General features: G+C 30.0%; 1 protein-coding gene across 2 annotated transcripts; it reads right to left on the reverse strand.

The window, feature by feature from the left end:
- Positions 1-270: 270 nt before the first annotated feature.
- Positions 271-4,651, reverse strand: LOC115710877 (UMP-CMP kinase 3). Of its 2 annotated transcripts, none has more exons than XM_061106765.1 (10): positions 4,497-4,651; positions 3,853-3,900; positions 3,624-3,675; positions 3,264-3,381; positions 2,283-2,439; positions 2,085-2,165; positions 1,797-1,904; positions 1,591-1,688; positions 1,129-1,182; positions 271-487 (listed from the first exon to the last, which is right to left on the reverse strand). In XM_061106765.1, exons 2-9 carry the CDS (start codon positions 3,880-3,882, stop codon positions 1,155-1,157), a joined length of 672 nt encoding a protein of 223 aa, XP_060962748.1. In that variant the 5' UTR covers positions 3,883-3,900; positions 4,497-4,651; the 3' UTR covers positions 271-487; positions 1,129-1,154. The 2 variants fall into 2 exon arrangements, with proteins under 2 accessions (XP_060962748.1, XP_030495092.1); XM_030639232.2 differs by having other exon boundaries at positions 1,617-1,688; positions 4,497-4,649.
- Positions 4,652-26,684: the final 22,033 nt, after the last annotated feature.

The raw sequence follows: 26,684 nt of genomic DNA on the forward strand, positions 1-26,684 counted from the left end.
TCTAACCCCGATCCAAACTTCAAGCCTAGACCCCGATCCAGATACAACTTAAATAAAATCAATACAAAAAATACTTTTATTTTGTTTTTAAAATTAAAAAACAAAAATGGTTCTAAAATACTTTTTTTTTTCAAAACAAAACTTTACTTATATTTTTCCGATTAAAAAATTTAAAAACAAAAAAATTACCAAAAGACCATAGCATAGAGATTTACGTGACACCAACAAGCTCTCAATCTCAATGGGTATAAAAAGAGAAGATCAAATTCATATCACAATGAAAGAAGAATATTATTGATGTAAGTATTACGATCTGTCATGTAAGTAGAGAATAATAATACAATAACAATAATAATAATGATAAGAGACATCTCATTTTTATGTAAAACTAAGACCCCTTCTCCTAAAACAATATAACCAATAAAACCGAAAAACAAAAACTTGCAAATTGAATACTAGTATACGCAATCAACAGCAGCATCATCACCTGTAACAATTAACAAAGATAATGTTAGTCATCGTCAAACACCAGAAGCAATAAATTTTAATATGTACAGACATTAACTTCATCATTTTTTTTTTGAATGAAAATGAAAATTCATTAAAAGGCATCTGCCAATATCAAGAAACAAAGCTCAAGAACAAGCCGGAAGACCGGGCCATCAAACCATAGCACACTCAAGAGATGAAACCAAATAGATTAACTTTATCATTAAATTGTCTTTTCTATATATGAGTAACACTATTGCAAATACACATTCTTCAAAGTACAGTTTTCCCTTTATCAATGCCAAAGAATTATTGACATGCATTTACCATGAAATAGTTTCTTGGCAAATCAAACAAAGAATGGGGAATCTGAACCCAAAGAACACTCCACCAAAAAGCTCTGGCAGACTGGCACATATCATCTGCCGAGCATGTGGTTGTGGTAACTAAACTAAATAATAGATTCTCATTTTCAACAAAAATAATATTATTAAGGACTGGTTTCTAACACAATATGGAAAAATGCAAGTGTATAAGTAGAATAATCACATACAAAAAACTAGGTCATAGCAGATAAAATCTGATGATTCATTCATAAAGTTTATAATCAAAAGTTTTTACTATAATATTATTTTTTACCTCAATAGATAGTATGTCTTCGAATCTCAGGTACAAATGCAGCATTCACTCAACCTGCAAATACCATAAATGAATGTTGAAGAGAAAAGAAGTCATCCTTCACATATAAAAATCAACATCAGCAATGGGGAAAATGTCTACTTGCATTCCAGACTGAATGGGAAATAAATAAAAAAGGACAGGAACTTAAATTTTCTCTTATTATTTGAACCACTAATTCATTCTTTACAATAAATAACTTACTACAGAATACAGATCTATGGTAAACCTTTATCCTCATGACAAATGGCATTAAACTGTAAAATGACTTTTCAATCTTGATTTGGTGCCAATGGATGATGCTCAATCCCAGAAGCAGTATTTCTATACTATACATTTTAAACAGAAAACTACCACTGAACATTGTTCAAACAATACCTTCGATTCTTATTTTTTACAGTAATTTAGAGCAATTAATGTTACCTCAAAATATGGCCAAAACCCTTTACCTTCTCATTTTTGGGGGCAAAAATCCCTTTCACCGTCTCAAAAACCTCTGCAACAGGCCTTGCAGCATCAATCTGAGGGTGGGAAAAAAGCCACGGTCACGATATGCAATAGCATTTTAGAACACAAATGATTCTTTAAGAATACAAAAACAATATTAGGATCTAATATAGCAGTATTACCTTTTTAACTTTTCCCCTGGCCTCATAGTGCTTAATCACGGGGAGACTCGACTCTAGGAAAACATTGAAACGTTTCCTTATTGTTTCGACATTATCATCTTCTCTTCCCTAAAAACAACCCAAAAATGAAAGGAAAGATAGAGAATAGTTGTTAAATAATGATATAAATAATAAAAGGATATATAAAAGTAAATAGAAAGGATAAGAACTGTAAACATGAACGGAGAAACATAAGTATGGATAAAAGAAGTCAGAACCAGAGATATTAATAAATCAAATTTTCCTAACCTGGTTCCTACTCAAAATACGCCTCTCCATCTCTTCTTCTGGGCAATCAAAAAACAAGACAAACGCTGGCTCAATTTTTGTCTGCAAAACCAGTATCCAGTTTCAGGCCATTACTCATCACTTAACACAAGGATCTTCAACTTGTCATATTCAATTTCTAGAAAACTTATACAGTAAATAATTCTTGAGAAGGCTTACAACTTTCTCGAATGCAGCTCGGTTTTCCTCATTACGGGGAAACCCGTCAATAAGAAATTTGTCATTTCCACTATCCTGCATTGCTTTTTGGAGAAGCTTAATGGTTACCTCTGAAGGAACAATCTTTCCTTCTCTAATCATCTCCTGAATCATGGTTCTTCATAGAATAAAAGTAAAATATGTAAATAACCACTCCCGGCATAATGATCACTAAAAACAAGACAAATCAATAAAACTGCAAGACATACAATATGCATTATTATTATTTAATAAATTATTATTATTGTTTCAGAAATCACTAACTCAGCATCACCAAGCAACAATAATGAGAAATTTCATTTGACTAGTTAGTGAATCCATGAAAATAAACCCAAGCAATTCCAATCAAGTAGTCGACAGAGTTAAAGAGGAAAAAAGGAACTTTTTTTAACCAAGAAGCTAGATGCTGTTCCCACAAATTCTTCTGGTTGAATTAATCTTAAATCAATCAACAGTATTCAATTAATCTATTGACATTTCTGCACACTTATGACACTGTTTACTATTGTTGTATAATGGTATCAATACCCTTTCTTGAAAACAGCTAAACTCTAAAACATAGTTGGTTTATTTTACTTAATAGATGACACGCCAGAGAACTTATTCAAGATAAGCTTTCTACAGTGTCTTGACTTGATGAATATTAAGGTAAGGAAATAAACTTAATTAAGTGAGACAATTATAATACATTATGAAAGTGAGGTTTTCTATTTCCCCCTTCTTAGCTGGCCCTCCTATCCTTCTACTTGAATGGTGTGTAACCTTTTAAGGTCCGATCTTAAATTATTCACACAAAGTTTATGATCACATTACATCCAAATAAAAGTCAGAATAAGAACAAATGCTTTACAATCATAGAAGACACAATATACTTAAAATTTCACTTTAAAGTGTAGAATTTATGACCATCACAAGCTTGCGTCTTTATTGTAAACATCTTACCCATTTTCTGAGCCAGATTTGATTTCTGCTCGCAGAAGGTCACCGGCACTAAGATGAGTGTAACCAAAATGTTCAACAATATTTGCACACTGGGTACCTTTTCCACTGCCCGGACCACCTGGCAGTCACAAAGTCATGGAATCAGAAAAGTCTATGTAGAAGATACTACAATGAATATTGCAAAATCAACTAGATAGAAATATTTCGTATAGCTAGATAATACACCTTACAATCCAATAAATAATAATAATGCATGTTGAATCAGTAGTAGCATCAAGGTAATAAAAAAGAGATAAATAGATTAAAAGCTCAAAATGGTGCTCATAAACCATACAATATTACACTTGAACAAAATCTTACCCAAAACAAAAACAACAGTAGGATTCTTTTCAGCTAAACTTCCATTAAGATCCTGTAATAGAAAATGAAACAACTCTTAATGGATCTATGAATAAATCAAGTTTATCAGCCACAGGCATTCCATCTCTGAGGAAACTTGACATCAAATGCCCAGTTAAAATGTTACACGCGTTCTACATCTCAGCTTAAGTATTTTGTATATATTTGTATATATAGGTCATATATATACCTGGTTTACAGCATCAACAACTGCTCCCATGACGATCACTTACGCTATCTGCACAAACCAAACCAAAATAAATAAATACATAAATATTACTAAGAAACACTAACTAAAATATTCAAACATGAAACATGGGCTTTGCATGACAGATCAAATCCTCATATAATGCACTTTCTAACATGCACCATCAAATTTTCACAGTTCTACAGAAGTTTAACCAGATCCACAAAATTATACCAAACACAGAACAGTTCAAGTTCATCAAGAACCCATCTTTTTCCACAGATCTAACAAATATTAAATAAAAAAAAAAAGCTCCAAAAACATATAATCACATAAAATCTCGATCCGCGGAGCTCAAACTGCAGCCTTATCTATAACTCTTTACCCGAAATCTCAGATCACGGATAAAACTCAACCCGAACGATATCAAACGCACAATCACTATAAAGATCAAGCCAAAATGGCGGCAAAACAAAAACAATGAACAAAAGAAAAATTCAAAATCTCAAATTCGTGAAGTTTCCCTCCATTTTGTTTTCCCGGGAACCAAATAGAATTGTAATAATAAACATACTCGAAAAATCAAGAGATGCGAATTGAAATCAGAGCAGAGATCTAAAGAAATGTCAGATTAGAAACGAATTTACCTGTCAAAAGAGGAGGAGAGAGAGAGAGGGTGTGCGTGTGTTTGGGGTTGGAGTGGAAGCGTTGTTTTTGGTTAGAGAGAGAAAGTGAGGATCTCGCTCCACGTTCTTATATAGCGGTGGTTTCAAACCAACGGAAGTTACAGACTTTTAAAAGACGAGACTGCCCAAGCTCCATTATTATAATATATTACATATATTTGGTCGGTAGGGGTAGTTTCGGTATTTTATTTGCTGCGTCTCTTTGCGTAAGTACAACGGCTGGATCGCCTAGAGTGAAGCAGAAACAAAGAGAATTCTTTTTTTTTTTTTTTAATATAATAACAATACATTTTATTGTTGAAAATCAAACAATACATTAGTTATTAAGTAAAGAGAAAAAATTTTCTAACCAAGAAACTTTTTTTTTTCATGGTGCTTTTTTTTTTTCATAGTGCATAATCTTACCATGTTCTGCGTTATTACTATTTTACATTATATGTTGAAGACATACACCCGGAAAAATAAATAACAAGGACCTAGACGATTTAAGCAGTATCTTTGTGGGAAAGAACATTTATCATCTTTGTGAAAAAGCAGAAGCGTGGAAAAAAGCGAAATGAGTGTTTGGTAAATTATAATTTTTAAAGTGCTGTGAGTTGTTAAGATTCTATTACAATAATGATAATATTTTAATCTAGTTCATTATAATTACAAATATATATAAAAAAATATGTTATATAAATTTTTTATTTTTTTATATATTTTTAATTATTTTTTTCTATAGTATAAATTTATATGCATTTGATAAAAATAATTTTTAATATTTTTAAATTATATTTTTATCACTTGCAAAAGATAAAATTGTAGTTTATAAGAAACATAAATTAATATTATTTATTAATAATAAAAATATAAATATAAAATATTTTTTAAAATAAAATAAAAAATTAGAAATTTAAATATTATTTATTTTTAAATATTTTTTCATTTAAAAAATATTTTTATTTTTTATAATATATAATAAATAATTAAATAAATTTTTAGTAAAAATAATTTATTATAAAGTCTTTTAATCAAAACAGCTTTTTCTAAAAGTTTGGTTGTACCAGCTTTAGCTTTTAGCTGTAGCTTTTCTATAATTTCTTCAATAAACTGTTTTTTAACTGCTTACCAAACACCTTTTTGTCACAGCTTTTTTGAAAAGCAGCTTTTAGCTTTTCCAAAAGCTGTGCCAAACGGGCCCCTAATAAAATTAAAAAACAACTTCACCCGGACACAGCCTCAGAAAAAAAAAAAAAAAAAAAAAAAAAAAAAAAAAAAAAGAGTAAATTAATGATAATTTCAGTATCACTCTCTATAAAAGAAATAGAAAGACTCAATAATGAACAACTTTAGGTGGGAGGGGGTCGTCTTAGTTGCATGACAGATAAAATCTTGTGCTTGTGAAGAAAGACTCCCTCAAAAAGAGAAAACATTTTAACTGCAAAATTAAAAGTATACATTAGTAAAGAAAATATAAAAATAAAAATAATAATCGTAATAAATAATTATATAAAAAATTTACAAAATATTTTCACTACAAATTAATAAACTATAGGGTGATTCTACCTTGCACCCCCTTAAAAGGGATGTACTGATACATCCTTGACTTGTTTCGGCATCCAGAAAATTTTTTAGTCTAATTTTTTTTAATATTCGTGTGCGTTATAACAATTTAAGATAACCTACAAAATTTTGAGAAATTCCGAATAATTTACAATATAGAAAATAATGTTCAAACAGTCTATTTTACACGCTTATAAAATAAAACAATCACCCGTGCAATACACTGTTTGAACGTAGTTTTCGGCGTGTTAAACTTTTCTAAATTTCTTAAAATTTTGTAAGATGTCTTAAATAACTATAACATATATGACCATGAGAAAAAATTTGACTAAAAAATTATTTCGAGTGCTAAAACAGATGAGGGTGCATCAATGTATCCATTTTAAGGGGGTGCATTGTAGAATTTCTCTAAACTATATATTGATAAATTGTAACAATAGTCCTAATTAAAAAATAAGAAAACTTATCTTATCAAATGTAATTAATGTCAGTTATAGATCCTAGAACAATATACTTCAAATAATTTAATAACTTGAATAACTTAATAATTTTACAATTCTAATAATCAATAAATTATAATTTTTCCAATAAACTAAAACCATTAAAAAAAAATTGAAAATAAGGAGAATTCTTTTTTAAAGTGAATATTTTATCTAAATATTGGAAATAATTTTCTTTTCACAATATATATAAGGCTAATTAGTAATTTTTCCCCCCGAACTTTGACATGTACTAAATCGTGCCCCCTGAACTTTTTGGGCCGTTAAAAATTCCCCCTGAACTATTGAGATTGTTAAATTTAAGGACTTTTGTCTAATTTCATTCGATTTTACTGTTTCAGTGATTGTTTATGTACTAAACCATGCTCCCCAGACTTTGATATCTACCAAATCATGCCCCTCAAATTTTGATATATACTAAATCATGTCCCTTGAACTTTCATCCATGTTAGAATTTTTTAATTGACAAAAGTCCTTAAATTTAACAATCTCAATAGTTCGGGGGGAATTTTTAACAGTCAAAAAAGTTCAGGGGTCACGATTTAGTACATGTCAAAGTTCGGGGAGAAAAATTACTAATTAGCCTATATATAATATTAAAAAAACTTGAGTTTTTAAGTGACAAATAGGATTTTTAAAATTTTTGTTCACCAATTATTATTTATTATTTTTTTTTTTCAACCCAATAAAATTTCTGAACTATTATAACTAAATAACCGTGTTATTGTGTAACATGTGTGATGTCACATGTGTCACACGTTAATACTTAGTTTAGTATTACGTTAGTGTCATATGTTTAAACTAGGAAACAAACCGCGCTTCGCGTGCGGTTGTATTTTATTTAATAATAATTAAATTATAAAATTATATCAAATTTTAAATTTTGACATTTTTATATAACATTTTTAATAGTGAGTGTCTATTCAAAATTTCATTTCTTAACTCTTAATAACACAAGAAAAATAAATTAATATTTTAGAGTCTTAATTTTTTCAATTATTTTGAACTCGATAAATTATAATTATTAATTAATTTATTTATTGTACATATGATAGAGTTTTAGTAATTGGATCAATGTTATTTTGGTGTGATTAAATTTATATAAAAAAATAGAATTGAAAAAAAAAATATAACGATTGATAAGTCTATAGGAAACTCATCAATTTTTAATATTGTCATCGTATCTCATCCGATACTATAAATTCAACACGTAAATCAATAAACTTTGGAGTTATGAATTGAATAAATATTTGCAAATTTAAATATGAATAAAAGTTAATAATTGAATAAATATTTGCAAATATTCTATTATCATTAACACGTAAATCAATTAACTTTGGAGTTATGAATTTAAACGCAAAGTAGTCTATACTCACTTGAGATTGCCACACTTTTTAAATTTTAAAGACAACCTTCATTCAATATGTTGTTAAATTTAAGAGTTATTTTTTTTTTTCTTATTGTTGCATGCATTAGATTTTTTTGTGGGATAAATGATAAACACATTGAGTATTTAATAATTGATAAAAAATAGAATAAAAAATATGAATAAAAATAATAATCACATTTTTATTAATAAAAATTATTTCGAGACTTATTAATTCTTTATTCTTCTTAGTATTAAGAGACTCTCACATTCTACAAACTCTAATTAAGAAAAGAACACTGATAAGAGAGAACTAAAATTAAAAAAAGTTAAGTAATAAATTAAATTATGAAATTAAAAGAAATAGACTAGGATATATATAGAGTTTAGTAACTGAATTAAAAAAATATGATTATTTTTTAAATATGATATATGTATTTTTGGGTGATAATTTTTAATTTTTTTTTTGAAAAAAATGGAAAAAAAAAACGTGATATATATAAATATATAAAAGTAATAGATCAAAAAAAGTTTAACAAATTTTTTATTAATTTTTTTTTTTAAAAAAAAATACATAAAGTTAATTCAAAATACATTTTGAAAATTTTAAAAAATAAATATTGTTTCTAATTCTAAAAATTAAAAGAAAATATACTCTAAATCTTTAAAAATTAAGAAAAGACTGAAAAATAATATCAATACTCTATCATTATAAAACCTAAAATATACGTACATTTCATAATTTCTAAAATTAATGTCATTGTAACAAATAAATATTCGAAATGGTCTCTCTTGAATATAAATAAAAAAAAAATTACACTATAATATTAATGCAAATACAAATTGAAAAAAGAATTATGGTATATTAAATTTGCACTATAATTCACATAGTATGTCATCTTTTATGGTATATTAAATTTGCCTATATACAGCAAAGGTGAGAAATACACATACCCAACAATAATAGAAAAATTGGTAGCTCAAGAGGCTTGTTTAGTGCTCTAACCATAATCAACTTTTCTTGAGACTTTAATAGACCAATCAAAGGCATAAGTGGGTGCACTGCAGAGACTGTGTCGATAATTCCATCCATCATGTACTCATGGCACCCTTCATAATAATTTTTAATTAAAAAACATGCATAACCCATTAATTGAAATTTAAAAAACCTTTTAATAACTAAATGAATTAGTACCAATCCTCAACGAAGCTTCAAACACATTGCGCTAGAAAACATCAGTTGCATATCCTCAAAAAAATTAATAATTACAAAAACTTAAAATACCAATTTAAGAAATTCATAATACTCACAATTTAAGATTTATCTATTTATATATACAATGAAAATTGAAAGTTATGGAGATTTTTTTTTTTTTGAATAAACTGAGAGAGAATTAATCTCAAGGAAAGTTAATGTATCAGTGATCATCGATATCGATAGTACTTAACTACTTTCCAGAATTTTAGGTTGTAGCTAAATTATATATTATTTTTTATCTTTTCAGTTAACGATTGAAAAAAAATATCTATAATTTTTATTTTTTTATTAGAATAATTTATAAAATAATATAAAATTAATTATGGATATTCTGTTAAAGTATATTCTGTTAAAATAAAGAGATAACCCAAAAAGAATCGTTAAACTAAGAATTGTTAAACTAAGAATTGCCGTTAAATACGCACTTTTAATATATAAAGATATTGTTATGATTTTAAATTTGATTTGAAAAAAAAAAAACGTGATGAAAATTTTAGGTGATTTTTTTTTAATACTTAATAATTCCAATTAAATATTAATTTTGGAATTATTATTTATCAAGTTAATAAAAAATTTGAAAAAAAAAAGAGAGAATTAAGGAGAAAAAAAAAGAAAGATGACTTTGAAGAATTTTTAAACCGCCACATCACCGCTTTATGCTTCTCCTTTATATATATATATATAGATAGATTTAAACATATTTGAAAGTTTTTAATATTAGTTTTATTTAATTGTTAATTAATTGTTATTTTTAAATACATATAATTTTTAAATATTTTTTATTTTAAACTAAACATGAGACGTGACAAAAAACACAACATTCACGTCAACATTTTGTTATCATTAAAAGAAATTATCAAAATATTAATATACTATAAAAACAAACATAAATTCAATTAAATACTTATTTTTATTCTATTTTCATAAATATAATTTTTAATTACAAATATATATTGTAAGTAATTAAAATACATATACATTTTTTCTCGATTTTTCTAGTGCCCCCTTCACCTTTATGTGGGTCGCTCCTCTATACACCCAATCCATCATCTCCTCTCATATTTTCACGCCTCATATACAATCTTTCTTTAACGCATTCCATCATACCTACTAAATAAAGAGGTAGTGCTAAATTTGTTTTGGTTGGGTTATTTGATCAGATATGTATACCTAATTCTTATATAATTATTATTGTGTTCTAGATTATATACAAATTGTATCTTGAGTTATTTAATTTTCTATCATCTGACCATTAAGCTGAAGCTTAGTCTGAAAAGCTTGAATGTGTCTCGACAGTTTGTCGACGTTCTCCTAAAAGCCTGACGACCATAATGACTTAAGGGGATCAATGTCAAGGACTAGGGCTGCGTCTGGGAATAGCCTCGATCGTACTCGAAGAAGAATATCTGAAATCTCATTTGCAGTGTCAGAAATTCACTGGAAAGTTTTTTCTGAGTTTTGGGTGATTTTCATTCTCAGAAAAATTTAGAATCATAAGCAAAAATGGCAAAATTGGTGTATGTTTGATCTTTGCTCTATTTATTTGCAAACTGGCAATCCACGTACTCTCAATCAAACGACTCAAGTCATATCTTAAAAAATACAATAAGATCCAACGAACCGAGAATATGGAAGGGTGCCATTTAATGTTGTATATGGGATTGAGGCTCTTTAATGATGATATTCACCTTAAAAATCCCACTGACATGACTAGTCATCATCTCGTGTCCTCGGGTTTCATGGGCCTTCTCGAGGCGCATAGCATGCATGAACAAGGGATTCATGACACGTGCAGTTTACTTAGGGAAAATGAAGGATTCACAACTTTTCACAACCTATTGCCTTGGAATTCTAAAAGACCAACCCAAGGTTCCACATTCCTCGGTGAATCCAGAAAGAAGTTGTAAGTCTTCGTGACTCTCGAGCCTCGAAGGCTTGGGGGTAAATGTTATCCATGTTTCTAGATTAATGACACATGTACTTCCAAGGCCTAAAATTAACCAAGATGGGCCCCTTTCTAAGGCCCACTTAAGTTAATGGATTAGCACACAACAGAGTCGGGTTACAGCTCTGAACCCAGACCCAGACACAAGTCCAACTTACAAACATGATAAAGGCTGACCATTTTGGTCCGGGAAGGACCATCTGCCTAGAAGACGTGTAACGCCCTAACAATTAGGCACGTCACGATAACTGATTATGAAACCCTAATCCCCTAAACTGGGATTACTAGAAACGTAAGCGCGGGAAAATTTAATCTTTATTTACAACGGGATAAAAATTAAACTTGTAATAATTTTTAACTTTACAAACAATCAAAAGATACATGCTTCGGGATCCCATAAACATTTTCACAAAATATTACAAGTCTATTTTACGTGCTGACCTAAGCGATAAAATCAAGATTACAAAATACATCACTGGTAGACCCCAACCCGCTTGGTCTAGTATGGCCCGAACATGTACAAGCATCGCCAAGCCCTCGCACTCATGGCTGATCAGTGACAGATTTATCCTTTCCTGCACAGTAGAGCACCCGTGAGCCAAGCCCAGCAAGACAGTATAAATATCAATAATCACAATTATACATTTCACATACATTATAATCAATCCATTACACGTATTGTCTATTTGGCATAGACTTGTGAGTTACACTACACGCCTATTTATGTCTATGTGTCATAGACCCACGTGTTACGCTCGCACGTCTAAATACAATAAGGCCTTAGAACGGTTCATCTCGATTCTAGTTACCGAGTCCAACCAGATTATGCCTTGAACGCATAATCCTTAATCTCAATATATATAGCATGGCATAACATTTACACATTAACAATTACTAGGGTAATAACCCTAGGCCATTAAACCGCTCATTTTAGGGTAATAACCCTAATCCCAATTTCTAATTACTCACAAATATAATATTAAGCATAAGCACCACCACACATAACTCTACGTGCTACCTACTGTCTTATCTGATGTCCTGCGAACGTGGAGATTCCAAATCCCCGAGTGCTTCTGACCAAGTGCCGGTAATCCTAGTCATAATTTCTGGAATTCACAAAATAGGGTTAATCCCTAAATCCATTTTCACAAAATTATAAAATTGGCATTCAAATTTAGATAATCACATAGAGCTCGGAACGAGCTTTCCAACGATATGCGGAACTCCCGAAACGGAGTCCGAATCACAAAGTTACGAGCATTCGAATATCGCGTTCGAATTTGCCCATAAACAAGGGGGGCCGCGGCACTCCCCACACGGGGCCGCAGCACCTGGGTTGCAAACCCAGGCCTCCAACTGTTGGAAATATTTTACCAGGATCTAGATTTACTACCAAGTATGTTTTATTAACAACCTAATATGAATTCTAAAATAATGAAATAAACACATATAAAGTTTAGTAAACCTTACATTGGGTGCAGCGGAATATAATGACTCCTTCCGTTCAGATCTCTAGCCCTTGATTCCTTTCTGTAGCAGAGCATAATCAAGATTTGAACCTGGATCTCTTTCTCTCCTTCCTTTGATGCTGATTCTCCTTCTTGTTGTTTGGATTCTCCTATAGTCTTACACACTATGATTGAGATACCACTTGATGTGTGTTGGCACTACTCTATCACTCAAGATTCGAAATTCAAGAGAAGAAGAAGAAGAGAGGAAAGTGGCGGCTAGGCTTTTCTCTGAAGGAAACAATGTGTAAGTCATGAGTTTGCTGAAGCCAACACTTTCTATTTATAGAATGCCATCTAGGTTTGATTAGAATTGTATGGCATTAAAATAATGGAAAAATAAATGGTAAAAGCTTGTGCATAGTGGGCGGCCATATAAGAACATTGGGCCTCACTTTGCAACTTTCCCATTTTGTTATTTTTCATTCTCATTTTCTCAAAAATGCCAATTTTTCAATTTAACCATTTAAATATCAATTCTAATTATTTAATAACTAAAAAATAATTATTAAATAATATTGTCACTTAATATATTGATTAATTTAGACATATAAAGTCTCTTAATTAATAAATAAACCTAGAATCTCTTTTCTTTACAATTTCGTCCTTGCTTAGTGAAAATTCATAAAGTAGACATAGTCTAACTTTAGAATTATAATTGATTAATTAAAATCAATTAACTGAGTCTTACAAGCAGTATGGTCTCAACTAGTATGGGGACCATGGGCCTATATTTCTGAGCTTCCAATAAGTCGAACCGAATTTACCAAGTAAACTCCCTAACTTATTAATTCTTTATTGAATCCACACTTAGAACTTGGAATTGCACTCTCAGTCATATAGAACGCTCTATATGTTCTACGATATAGATACGTCATTAGTTATCCATTGTTATAATCCTAATTTGATCAATAACCCTCTAATAGATGATCTACATTGAATAGGCACTAAGTTACCGTTACACCTTCAATGTATTTTATCCTTAAAACACTTAGTTCCGTATAAATGATATTTCAGCGAAGTGAAATGAGATCTCCACCATTTATCTCTGTTTAGCCAAGCTCGAAGGATATCATCGTTTCACTTCTAAATTCCTATAGAAGTTATAGATTCCATATTTATGTTAGCGCTCCCACTCAATTATACTATCATGTTCCCAAAATGTACGTATCACCCTGACCCAAAAGTAGGCTTAACTAACAAATCAAAGAACATGTATAGTACTCTTGAGATCGAACCTAAACATATCAGGATTAAGATCATTTGATCTAGGATCAACGGGTGATATTGAATTGAATAGATATTACGGTAAATTTTAATATATCTAATCAAAGTTCAATATCGGTCCATTTCGATGTATACTCCATACATCCGATACTGGTAAACTTTACCAATGTCCTGGAAAGGACATAACATTTTTCCAAGGTGTAAGAATACATATCGCTGATTATACCATGTCAGTCTAAATCCAGTGTTCTGACAAATCAGGGAATAAACTTTCGAACATATAATTAAGATTATATTCCACTGTGCTGACAACACTATAATCATTAACAAATTCATATGTTCTGGACTTAAATAGAATTCATACATTATATATATAATCATGAAATAAATCATGTGAACCATGCAACATAAAATGTTATTTCTGATCTTTATTAATAAGTAAATCTGATTATATTGAAATGGGTTTTATTTAGGGCACAAAACCCAACGAACTCCTACTTGCACTAAAACAAAATGTGCATTTCAAATAATCTCAACATCTTGATATACAAATCAAGTGTAGTAGTAGTAAACTCCTCGTAATAGGATCTGACAGGTTGAATTAAACACAACCTCTTCTCCACCATTACTCTTCCTTAATCACAAAATCCTTGATAATGTGAAATTCCTCTCTATATGTCTACTCTCTTGGGATACTGGATTCTATACTTTTGGCAACTACTTTTGGTTAATCAGGAAGTTAACACTAGTAGTTAAGACAAGTTGGAACGGTGCCACAAATGTATAGAACTTTCCTTAGACTGAATAAGTACATTTCCTGCAACTTTAACATTCAGTCTCTCTCTGGTAGACTAAGAGACTTCAGATAGGTTTTTATACTTCTCCAAAATCACTACTCCACCCCCAGAGTAATCACCATCTTATCAGCAGACTTTCTAGCACAAAGGCAAGTCTCGAAATCTGATGTGGTGTAGTCTAAGAGTTTTAAACACACCCTTATTGACTAACATATAGTTCCTCTCCTTTATCTTCCAATGTTCTTCTCCTGGATTAATCTGATACCTATTCATTACTCCCACTCAACAGCAGGTGTCTGGTCTAAGACATACTAAAGCATATCTAAGACCTCTCAATATTGATTTAAGAAATTCTTTCATGGCTTTATCTTTTCTGGAATAGTTGAGACTTTTCCTTAGATAAATAAATCTATGCCTAGAAGTTGTGAAGCTTCTATAGATTGCCTTTGGAAAGAAAATGCTTCAGCATCTTACTAAAGTAAGTTGCTTGCATTAGAGTAAGTAATTAACTAGGTATACCATAAGCCATAGGTTTAGATAAACTCAAACCTATAATACTAGGAACAAGAAGTTTTGTTAAGTCCATTGAATAGACTTATTAACGAAAATTTCCTTTCATGTCCTTGTAAAAGAAAACTTTAGGTTACTCCATGTGAATGGATTAAACCATAGTTCTATTGGTTTTTCTTCTTAGTTTCTTATCTTGACAATCCATTACTTGTTTAAACTCACAATGGATTTTAATCACTAATGTCTTCCAAGTCATAAGAAGAGTGAGTTCCTTGAAACTCTCCCACTACGACAAGGTACTGTGAATTATGTCTAAGAAAACTAAATGGTATTGACCTCTTCGGTTGTGACAAGACAACAGAGGCAGTGGGATCATCATATGTCAAATAAGATGATAGAACACTTATGGAATCAAGAAAAAAATATCTCCTTTATTTGCTACTTTGTTTTTCAGACTTAGTCATTTTCTTAGAAAAGTAGTATTTGTATAAACAAACACTTTCTTATCTATTGACTATGGGATGTTCCACCCCTAATCACTTAGAATAGCTAACAAACATGCAAACCAGGGTTAACAGTTCTAGCTTTTCTTAAGATTTTGATTAGGTCATCCATGAATCTAGTGATGATTTACATTAAGTATACAACCATTGCATCATTCTGAAATTATACTACCATAGAAGGATGTAGGCAACAACTAGTAACTAATCATCAATATGCAAATTGAATTTCTGGGGAGGTAAGTTTGGATATAATTCAAAAAATCAATTTAATGATCTTTGAACTGCATATCTACTAACTATTTCTCCACCCCTATCAGTTCGCAAGATCTTTAACCACTTACCTTAATGGTTTTTCACCATTGCTAGAAATTCATGAAATTTTTCAAACATTTCAAATTTCTTTTGCTTAAGGTAAAATCTAGAGTGATCGTTTTAAGAATATAACGAAAACTCATATCCACCCCTGAATGTACATCCATCTACGAATGAGATGATTATACTTTCAGTGGATATAGCCATATTAACTCTTTGCAGAGAATGATCTTGTCAAAACCACTATGAACAAGATACAAATGCCATAGATTTATAAAATATGGTTATGTCTTTTGATGACTTAGGTTTAGTTACATCAAAGAGTTCTTAGAATAGTGCAAGTGGATTCTGGTCACAGAATACTAAACTCATACAGTTTGAATCCATTGAAAGAAAATGGTTATTAAACACTTGTGAAAGTGTAACTGTATAATGAGTAATTCTTTCTTGGACCACAACTACTAATTTAACTCTATGATTGATTTGCCCATACAAGTAGGAGATTTTTAAGATTGAGGATTTATATCATTTTGGGATAGAATTTTGGAAATATAATCATATGCGTCATTTAATATCTTAATAGAAAATAGAATGAACTTATATGATTTATAGACCATTCATCCAATGATATGTTATTGAGCTAATTCGAAATGAATAAGTTAAGAGGAATTAGGATAATTTCGTTTTAAATAAGAATCCAACGATGCTCCGATTAGCGAGAGTCAAAGTAATCTTATTTATACAATCTTCTTGTTTCATATTGTAAATACTAGTCTAAGGTGTCATCAATTGATGAACAGCTAGATGTTGCATTTACAATATTTATTTTTCGAGATCTAACACTATTATGTTTGTCTAATGGTGAAAATCCATTAGGGATTTATCTCATTAGAACAACAAACCAAGTTAGACCAACAATGAAGATTCGAAATTAAACTACAATTTAATAACAGAAAATAACATGGTTCAATATAAATTCATACACAATTCAGAAATTATTAATCACATAGCAAGTAGGAATGAAAAGTGAAAATACTAAAACATACAATCCTAAATAATTTCCAAGGTCTTCAACAAACTGATATCAGTATCCCGTTTAGGCGAGAGTCAGTGATACCATCCATTGAATAGAGTTGTCAGCTCATCTAAAATGCAAACCATTCTAGCAACCTTTAATTCGATCAAAATAAGAATCCAACGTTGTCTCGGTAGGCGAGAGTCAAGGTTATTCTCATTTTATGAGCTTCCACCATTGTTTCATATTTTATAAGTTTATCTCTAAGTAGTCACCGTAGGGGAGAGTCTAATAGAGACGAAAACTTACAAAACACTTATCAGAAGAGATCTTACGGTGTTAAATGCGTTCACCGAATACCCATCCATAAGGGGGACGAAGTCTAGCGTCTCGAGGTTATATTGAAAACATTTAACTATTGTAAGGCCAACAATGGAGATCGAATGTCCTAATAATAATAAAGCTCATTATTTAAAGAAAGTTGTATTTTCTTCTTATATTTATTTTAATCAATTTATTTTAAATATATATTTATTTAATTAAAATTTCCAATTTAGAAAGAAAAATTCTAAATATAAATTTTAATTTAATATTTATAAATTATACTTAGATGGATAAGAAAATAACGTAAATTATTTCCATCTTAGTAATAATTTCCAATAAATATTTAGAAAATTATTCAATTTAAGTTGTTTCAAAATTAATTTAAATTAATTTACAACTCAAATTTAATTTTCTATAAATATATATTGCATTTCGAAAAATTGAAGTATATATAAGAATACAATTTTTGAAAATGCTTGTCAAAATAAAATAAAAATAAATCCTCAAAAAATTATTCTAATTTTATGTTGGCCCAAAATTAATTAATAAAATTAATTTACAACAAAAATATAATTTTCCTATTTAATTAAATATTTAATAAAAATTTCAAATATTTAAGTATCATGATGAATATCAACTTAAATATTAATTTTCTATTTAATTAAATAACACTAGAAAAATACTTCAAGCAAAACAGATAATATCTATCTAGACTTTCATTGACTAATTAATTCAATTTCTAATTATAATATATTTTAGTTCATTCATTTTAATTAATCATTAAATGAAAAATCATTGATTTAAGTTGGTCCAAAAATAAATAATTTTCAACTTTAATCTATTTTTCAAATAAAAATTCGAAATTTCTACATCAAAGTGATGCAATTTCGAAATTGTGGGAAAAAGATTAATAAAATAAAATAAAATATATTTTGAAAATTATTCAAATTTAAGTTATTCTGAAATAAGATTCCAAACTTAAAATAATTTTCCACTTTAATTAAATAACATGAAAATAACAATATTTAAGTATCATGATGAAAATCAACTTAGATGTTGAAATTTTCAATTTAATTAAATGTATTAAATTCAAGAAATAAATAATTAAGTATAGAGAAGGCTTAATTATTAATTTCTAATTTAATACTAGGAAAAATACTCTTAACTTGAATTGTACCAAAATTAATTATTAAACAATTAATTTCACAATCAATGATATTTTCTTAATTTAATATTAGAAATAATAATTAGTATAGAAATAACTATCTAGAAAATATCTCAATTTAACTAAGTATTTTTTCAAGATTTGGAAAATATCTAATTTAAGTTGTTATAGAAAGAATCTATAATAACCAACTTAAAAAGTTTCAAAATGAAATTTAATTAAATATCAAAATTAAGTGGTAACTACTTAATTTAAGAATATTCAATTTTAAGTTTAAAATCAACTTAAAAAAATATCTTAAGAATCTTCAATAACCAATTCCTAGAATTCCTCAACTTAATATTGAATTCAAAAGATATTCAAATTTAAGTTAATAAGGAAAATTAGTTAGAAATAACTAATTTATAACTTAAATAGGAATATTTAATGAAATAATTAAAGTAAGTTTCAGAAAGATACTAGTTAGTTAAAATTCTTTATTTAATTAAATACAAGAAAAATACAAATAGTTTATCTAGAAATTAATTCATTAAACTAAGTGTGTTTTTCTTAAATTAATTTCAAAAAAAACTTTGAAATTAATTATGTTGCTAATCAATTTTATTAGGTTAAACTAATTTAATTAACTTAGTACAATTATCCAAACCAGGCAAATGGGCCTTCACAGTTGGGGTAGTTCATGTGAGGGGGAGCTGGGTTCAGTATGTCGTACCCACTTCTATTGCCCCCCAGCTCTCACAGAAGGCCCAAAAGAGAGGAATTTAACCTTAAAATGAACAACTGTTATTAATTGAATAGGCCCAAAAACTAAATGGGCCTAAATAAAATCTATCATGGTGTGACATTTTATTTAGCAACAACCTATATGCATCCAAACATAAAGTAAACATATAGGCTCACACAGGTACACAGATTTGGATGGATTCTATCGTGTTACTAGGTCATACACAGATGAAAGAAGAATGTAAAATTTACCTGTTACAAATTATTTACTTAACCTATTGACAATTGAACCATGGGTTAAAATCAGATCATTTGATCTGTCAACAAGTTAACCATGGAAATTTAGATCAAGCAATAATAGGTTTTAGAAAAACTTACAAACAATCTAAAACACATACTCCTGCAACAAGTTAGATTGGATAGTTGGATGTAGGATTTATATAATTTTAAATTAATTAATAAAAAAATTTCGAAAATAAATTTAAATAAAAAAAATATTTTCGATTTAAAAAAAAAATTAAAAATAAACTTACATTTTTGAAAAATTAGGTTTCAACTAACCTAAATATCATTTCAAAAAAATTTGCTAACCCTTTTCAATAAATTAAATATTCAATAAAATAAAATGATAAATACATACCATTTTCTGATTTTATAATTTTATTTAAGTAAAAATAACAAAATTTAAAAGTTAGCAAAAATATCCTATTTCTATTTAAAATACCATGATTAGAGTAATTGTATTTTAAATCTAAATAAGGTCAAATTACTTAAAATAGAATATTTTATAAAAAGAATTTAATATCTGAACTTAGATTTAAAAATAAGATAAAATAATCAAATTTTAAAAAAATAAGAAAAAAAGGTAAGCAAAAAAGGATTTTTACCTATTTTTAAATTTAAATTACACTAATATCTAAAATTAATTTTAAAAATTCAAATTAATTTATTTCTGATAATTAGATTTGAAATATGAAAAGTAAAAATTAAAATACAAAACTACACAAAAAATCGAAAGTTAATTTCATGAAATAGCATGAAAAATCGAAGAAAAACGAAAAAATTGTGAGTTGTACGGATGGTTGCAAAGCACACCATCCAGGTGCACATTCTTAGGTGCAAGGGGCTGCTTGGGCGAACAAAGGGTGTTGCCAGCAGCCAGCCACGGGCACAAGGGTGTGTCACCACCCCCGATTTTTTCAAAACTTCAAAAAAATCATAACTAATTCAAATAAAATCGAAATTGAGTTCTGTAAAAAAGTGAATTGCTTAATTTTTTCCAAACTATCCAATAAAAATAATTACAGAAACGAAAATTCAATTATTTTTCATAAAAATTCACAAGCATCAATCAATTATCATATAACACACAGATCAACATGAAACCATCCAAATTAACACATATCATCGTTTTAATTCATATTTCATGAAAGTAAATCATTACCATGGCTCTGATACCAGTTGTTGGAAATATTTTACCAAGATCTAGATTTACTACAAAGTATGTTTTATTAACAACCTAATATGAATTCTAAAATAATGAAATAAACACATATAAAGTTTAGTAAATCTTACATTGGGTGCAGCGGAATATAATGACTCCTTCCGTTCAGATCTCTAGCCCTTGATTCCTTTCTGTAGCAGAGCATAATCAAGATCTGAACCTGGATCTCTTTCTCTCCTTCCTTTGATGCTGATTCTCCTTCTTGTTGTTTGGATTCTCCTATAGTCTTACACACTATGATTGAGATACCACTTGATGTGTGTGGGCACTACTCTATCACTCAAGATTCGAAATTCAAGAGAAGAAGAAGAAGAGAGGAAAGTGGCGGCTAGGCTTTTCTCTGAAGGAAACAATGTGTAAGTCATGAGTATCCTGAAGCCAACACTTTCTATTTATAGAATGCCATCTAGGTTTAGATTAGAATTGTATGGCATTAAAATAATGAAAAAATAAATGGTGAAAGCTTGTGCATAGTGGGCGGCCATATAAGGAAATTGGGCCTCACTTTGCAACTTTCCCATTCTGTTATTTTTCATTCCCATTTTCTCAAAAATGCCAATTTTTCAATTTAACCATTTAAATGCCAATTCTAATTATTTACTAACTAAAAAATAATTATTAAATAATATTGTCACTTAATATATTTATTAATTTAGACATATAAAGTCTCTTAATTAATAAATAAACCTAGAATCTCTTTTCTTTACAATTTTGCCCTTGCTTAGTGAAAATTCATAAAGTAGACATAGTTTAACTTTAGAATTATAATTGATTAATTAAAATCAATTAACTGAGTCTTACAAGCAGTATGGTCTCAACTAGTATGGGGACCATGGGCCTATATTTCTGAGCTTCTAATAAGTCGAACCGAATTTACCAAGTAAATTCCCTAACTTATTAATTCCTTATTGAATCCACACTTAGAACTTGGAATTGCACTCTCAGTCATATAGAACGCTCTATATGTTCCACGATATAGATACGTCATTAGTTATCCATTGTTATAATCCTAATTTGATCAATGACCCTCAATAGATGATCTACATTGAATAGGCACTAAGTTAGCGTTACACCTTCAATGTATTTTATCCTTAAAACACTTAGGTCCGTATAAATGATATTTCAGCGAAGTGAAATGAGATCTCCACCATTTATCTCTGTTTAGCCAAGCTCGAAGGATATCATCATTTCACTTCTAAATTCCTATAGAAGTTATAGATTCCATATTTATGTTAGCGCTCCCACTCAATTATACTATCATGTTCCCAAAATGTACGTATCACCCTGACCCAAAAGTAGGCTTAACTAACAAATCAAAGAACATGTATAGTACTCTTGAGATCGAACCTAAACATATCAGGATTAAGATCATTTGATCTAGGATCAACAGGTGATAATGAATTGAATAGATATTACGGTAAATTTTAATATATCTAATCAAAGTTCAATATCGGTCCCTTCCGATGTATACTCCATACATCCGATACTGGTAAACTTTGCCAATGTCCTGGAAAGGACATAATACTTTTCCAAGGTGTAAGAATACCTATCGCTGATTATACCATGTCAGTCTAAATCCAGTGTTCTGACAAATCAGGGAATAAACTTTCGAACATATAATTAAGATTATATTCCACTGTGCTGACAACACTATATTCATTAACAAATTCATATGTTCTGGACTTAAATAGAATTCATACATTATATATAATCATGAAATAAATCATGTGAACCATGCAACATAAAATGTTATTTCTGATCTTTATTAATCAGTAAATCTGATTATATTAAATGGGTTTTATTTAGGGCACAAAACCCAACACCAATAGGGGCGGGCCGCGGCCTCTGGGTTTCAAACCCAGGAAACCCCAAATTCAGCTATATGAATTCAAGCACAAACCCATCAAAACTCACTCAAAAGCATGCACAAACTCAAAAACTGAAAACATCTAGTATAACATTCACAATAGGGATTTTAGAGCACAAAGATAACCCCTGTCCAACAACAATTAAGCATACAAAGTAACAATTCTTAACCATCAAAATAAGCTCACACCTGAGCTAAAATTCTAACAATTCCTCAATCAAAAATATGATCACAAAACCATATTTTCAGTTATATCAAAATAATAATCAATACCAAAATTAGGTTTAAACTCAAAGCCACATTTCAAATAGCACATCAAAAATATTTCTAAAGGCAATACCCATGAATTAACAACACAACCTTACATACTATATCAAAACTAAATCAATTACCATACTCATGCAACTCAAGAACATAAAGCAACCTAAACATGCTTTTTCACTCATCAATCACATCAACAATTTTAAAGTTCAAGTGGTAGAAACACTACCTCAAGCTTCACCCAAAACCAAGCACCAAAATCACCAAAGTTCCTAGCTTGATCCGAAAATTATGAAGAATATATGCAATTTGTGAGATGAGAATTGGAGAGGGTGAGGGATTCGGTAGGGCTTGAAAGAAATAAGCAGAAAATGAAATTCAATAATGCCAAAAACCCATCTTTGTTGTAACATAATTCAATTGGTCAAATGACCAAAATGCCCCTAGGGCCATATAAAAGCATATGCACAAATCTAGGGTAATAAAGTCATTTCCATCATAAACCACATTTAAATAAACTTCACGTTATTCAATCAATCATAAAATACCAATATAAAATCTTGAACATGTATTTCGGCCCCGAACCCAGTTCGGCCCAAATACCCGATTGTGACTATATCGCGCCGACTTGTCAGAAAATATCTAAAAAAGGACACAACAAGTATACTATATAATAATATAGTCCATAAGCATGTAATTAAATTAAATTTACAGTTTTACACATCTCGGGTCAAAATTACGAAAATACCCCTAGCTCACCAACGGGGTCTTATCATGTCATTTTCCAATTTAATTCTCGTATAATAAATTATATAATAATATATGTAACGCCCTAATCTATAGGAACGCCACGTGTGTGAATTTATAAAACTAGTTTAATACTAATATAGTAATTAATTATTAAAAATTGTGAGGATAATAAAAACTTAACTAAAATAAAATACTAAAAACGGACATTATAACGGCAGTAAAAAGGAGTTCCGGAAATCCCTGTTATAAAAGATTTATCCAAAAGATGATATACAACAACAGTTCAAAATACAATTCAAAATACAGCAGACACAAGACACAACCAGTCTAAAACAACTCCTGTCAACTCAACACGCAAGCTGGTGGGGTCAATATGTACATTGCTGGAGAAGACCGCCATCTCATGGTTGTTCTAACTTTGCCTTGCCCTTACCTGCACCACAAAGCACCCGTGAGTCACATAGACTCAGCAAGAAAAGTAATAAAGAAGGATACATTAAATAGCTAATTATACATTTCATTATCACAAAATGATTAAACTATAACATTCAACAGTAGGTAATATAATCAATCACATGCATAGAAACAGATATGCTCATATATTTGTATTGCCTAATCAAGCAAGCCCGTGTCATAATGCAATATCATATATAATATCATTGCATCACCTAATCAGGTGAGCCCGTGCCACAACTTGACGCTAATATATCGCATCGCCTAATCAGACGATCTCGTACCTACGCTCGGTACTCATCATATGCCACTGACGCCCGTACCTTTGCCTGGTACGTCGCCAGATGTATTGCATCACCTAATCAGGTGAGCCCATAATATCGTGTCCATAGTATCATTACATTATCATTGCCTAATCAGACAATCGATAATTTCAGAACATGTCATGCCATGTGGTACATTATACTTTTCTTACCTCAAGTTCCGGATCAGGTATGTTGGCCGACCTGCTTGGAGAACGATCGATAATCTCGGCCCCTATGTCATAACAATAGTAAATCAATAAGTGTTTATCCCAAAACACCACTTAACACTCGCGTAAGACAATCTAGGATTTTCTACTAAACTCTGTGGTATAATACACTAAAATAAAACTTATATTTTGGCTCTAAAATATACACCATATTGTAGAGCTCGTCGCAAGCTTCGAAACGGTATATAGAACGTCCAAAATAGACACCCGAGTGAAAAGTTATGATAAAAATACGATTTCTGATCTCCTATGAATTTCTAAAAACTATGAAACACGAAAATCTCAATTTTCGCACTCACCGAAACACTACCAAAACTTATCCAAATCACTCCAAACTTCACAGGGCACATATATACCATGAATACTATCATTCTTATGTAACAGAAGTTAAAATCGAGCCCTTAAATGGAAAACGCCATTAACGCTCGGACTAAGCTTTAAAAAGTTCCAAACTCGATTTCTAACCCAAAACTACTTCAATTTCAACAAGAAAACATCGGAACTAGTCCCACGACTACCCGAGAACAATCCTATAAGGTCAGAACCTTCATAACTATTCTAATTCACAAAACCCCTATACGAAACCAATTGTTATTAAACTTAAAACGAAATTAAACCTTACCTTAAGCTTCTCCGCTCTGAGAATTCGCTATCCTGCTACTACCGGAGCTTAGATCGCTAAGTTTTGGATTGAAAATCAAAGAAAATGGATATAAAAAGAGAAAATTTGGTTGAAGAAGGAGAAACGAGGGTTCGTCTCTGTTCTCTGATAAGTTATATATATAACTTAATAATATATATATATACGTATTCTAATTTTTTTTTAACGTTAATATAATAATAATAATAATAATAATATATAATAATATAATATTAATAAAAATTTTATTATTAATAATTATTTTATTATTTCTTAGTTACTAAAAAACTTTTACTTCTAGGGCGCTACATTAAATTCTACATACTCCTAATTACCCCAATACCTATATTATCAACTTATCAAAACATTCTCATTAATTCTATCAATTAAGCCTGTTATGACATTTCTAGCCCCCGATCGAGTCTCCAAGGTTGTCAAACCTGAAAATATTTTTATTCCACATATAGTTCATATTACATTCACACATACTATATAAATCTCCGTAATTTAAAAATCACGCTTATTTATCCACTTATAGCAAATTTAAAATTTTATGTTGAACTAAATTAGTTGGATTATCATCCCACTCATTACCTGGTTAACTCATAATATAAATATAAACCCTAATTATTAATTATTAAGCTTATTGGGATATTACAACCATCCCCTCCTTATAAGAATTTCGTCCTCGAAATTTACCTGAATAACTCGGGATACAACTCCCGTATCTGTGACTTTAATTCCCAAGTCGCTTCCTCAACTTTACTATTCCTCCATAGGACTTTAACCAGAGGGATCGTTTTATTTCGAAGTACTTTCTCCTTTCTGTCTAAAATCTGGATAGGTTGTTCATTATAAGATAAGTCTGTCTGGAGCTCAATATCATCGTAACTCAAAACATGTGTCGGATCTGACACGTACTTTCTCAACATAGAGATATGGAAGACATTATGCACCCCGGATAACGCGGGTGGTAAAGCTAATCGATAGGCCACCTGTCCTATCCGCTCCAGTATCTCAAAAGGACCAATGTATCTAGGGCTCAACTTTCCTTTCTTTCCAAATCTACGCACCCCTTTTATAGGTGATATTCGAAGAAATACAGAGTCTCCCACTTGAAATTCGATATCCCTACGCTTTGGATCAGCGTAGCTTTTTTGTCTACTTTGCGAAGCAAGCATACGAGATCGAATCTTTTCAATGGCTTCATTGGTCCTTTGGACCAATTCAGGTCCAAGATAACGTCTCTCTCCAGCCTCATCCCAGTGGATAGGCGATCGACATTTCCTACCATACAACATCTCGTAAGGTGCCATACCAATGGTACTCTGATAACTATTATTATATGAAAACTCAATCAAGGGTAGGAACTTGCTCCAAGATCCTTCAAAATCTATTACACATGCTCGCAACATGTCTTCCAATATCTGAATGGTTCTCTCAG

Source organism: Cannabis sativa, chromosome X (genome assembly GCF_029168945.1).
Source record: "Cannabis sativa cultivar Pink pepper isolate KNU-18-1 chromosome X, ASM2916894v1, whole genome shotgun sequence".
NCBI classification, from domain to species: Eukaryota; Viridiplantae; Streptophyta; class Magnoliopsida; order Rosales; family Cannabaceae; genus Cannabis; species Cannabis sativa.

Coding starts and splice junctions, on each gene's coding strand:
- LOC115710877 (XM_061106765.1), bottom strand. CDS start 3,882: ATGGGAGCAGTTGTTGATGCTGTAAACCAG. Junction 3,382..3,623: donor TACTGTTGTTTTTGTTTTGG/GTAAGATTTTGT, acceptor TGTGACTGCCAG/GTGGTCCGGGCAGTGGAAAA. Junction 2,166..2,282: donor GAGCTGCATTCGAGAAAGTT/GTAAGCCTTCTC, acceptor CTGGTTTTGCAG/ACAAAAATTGAGCCAGCGTT.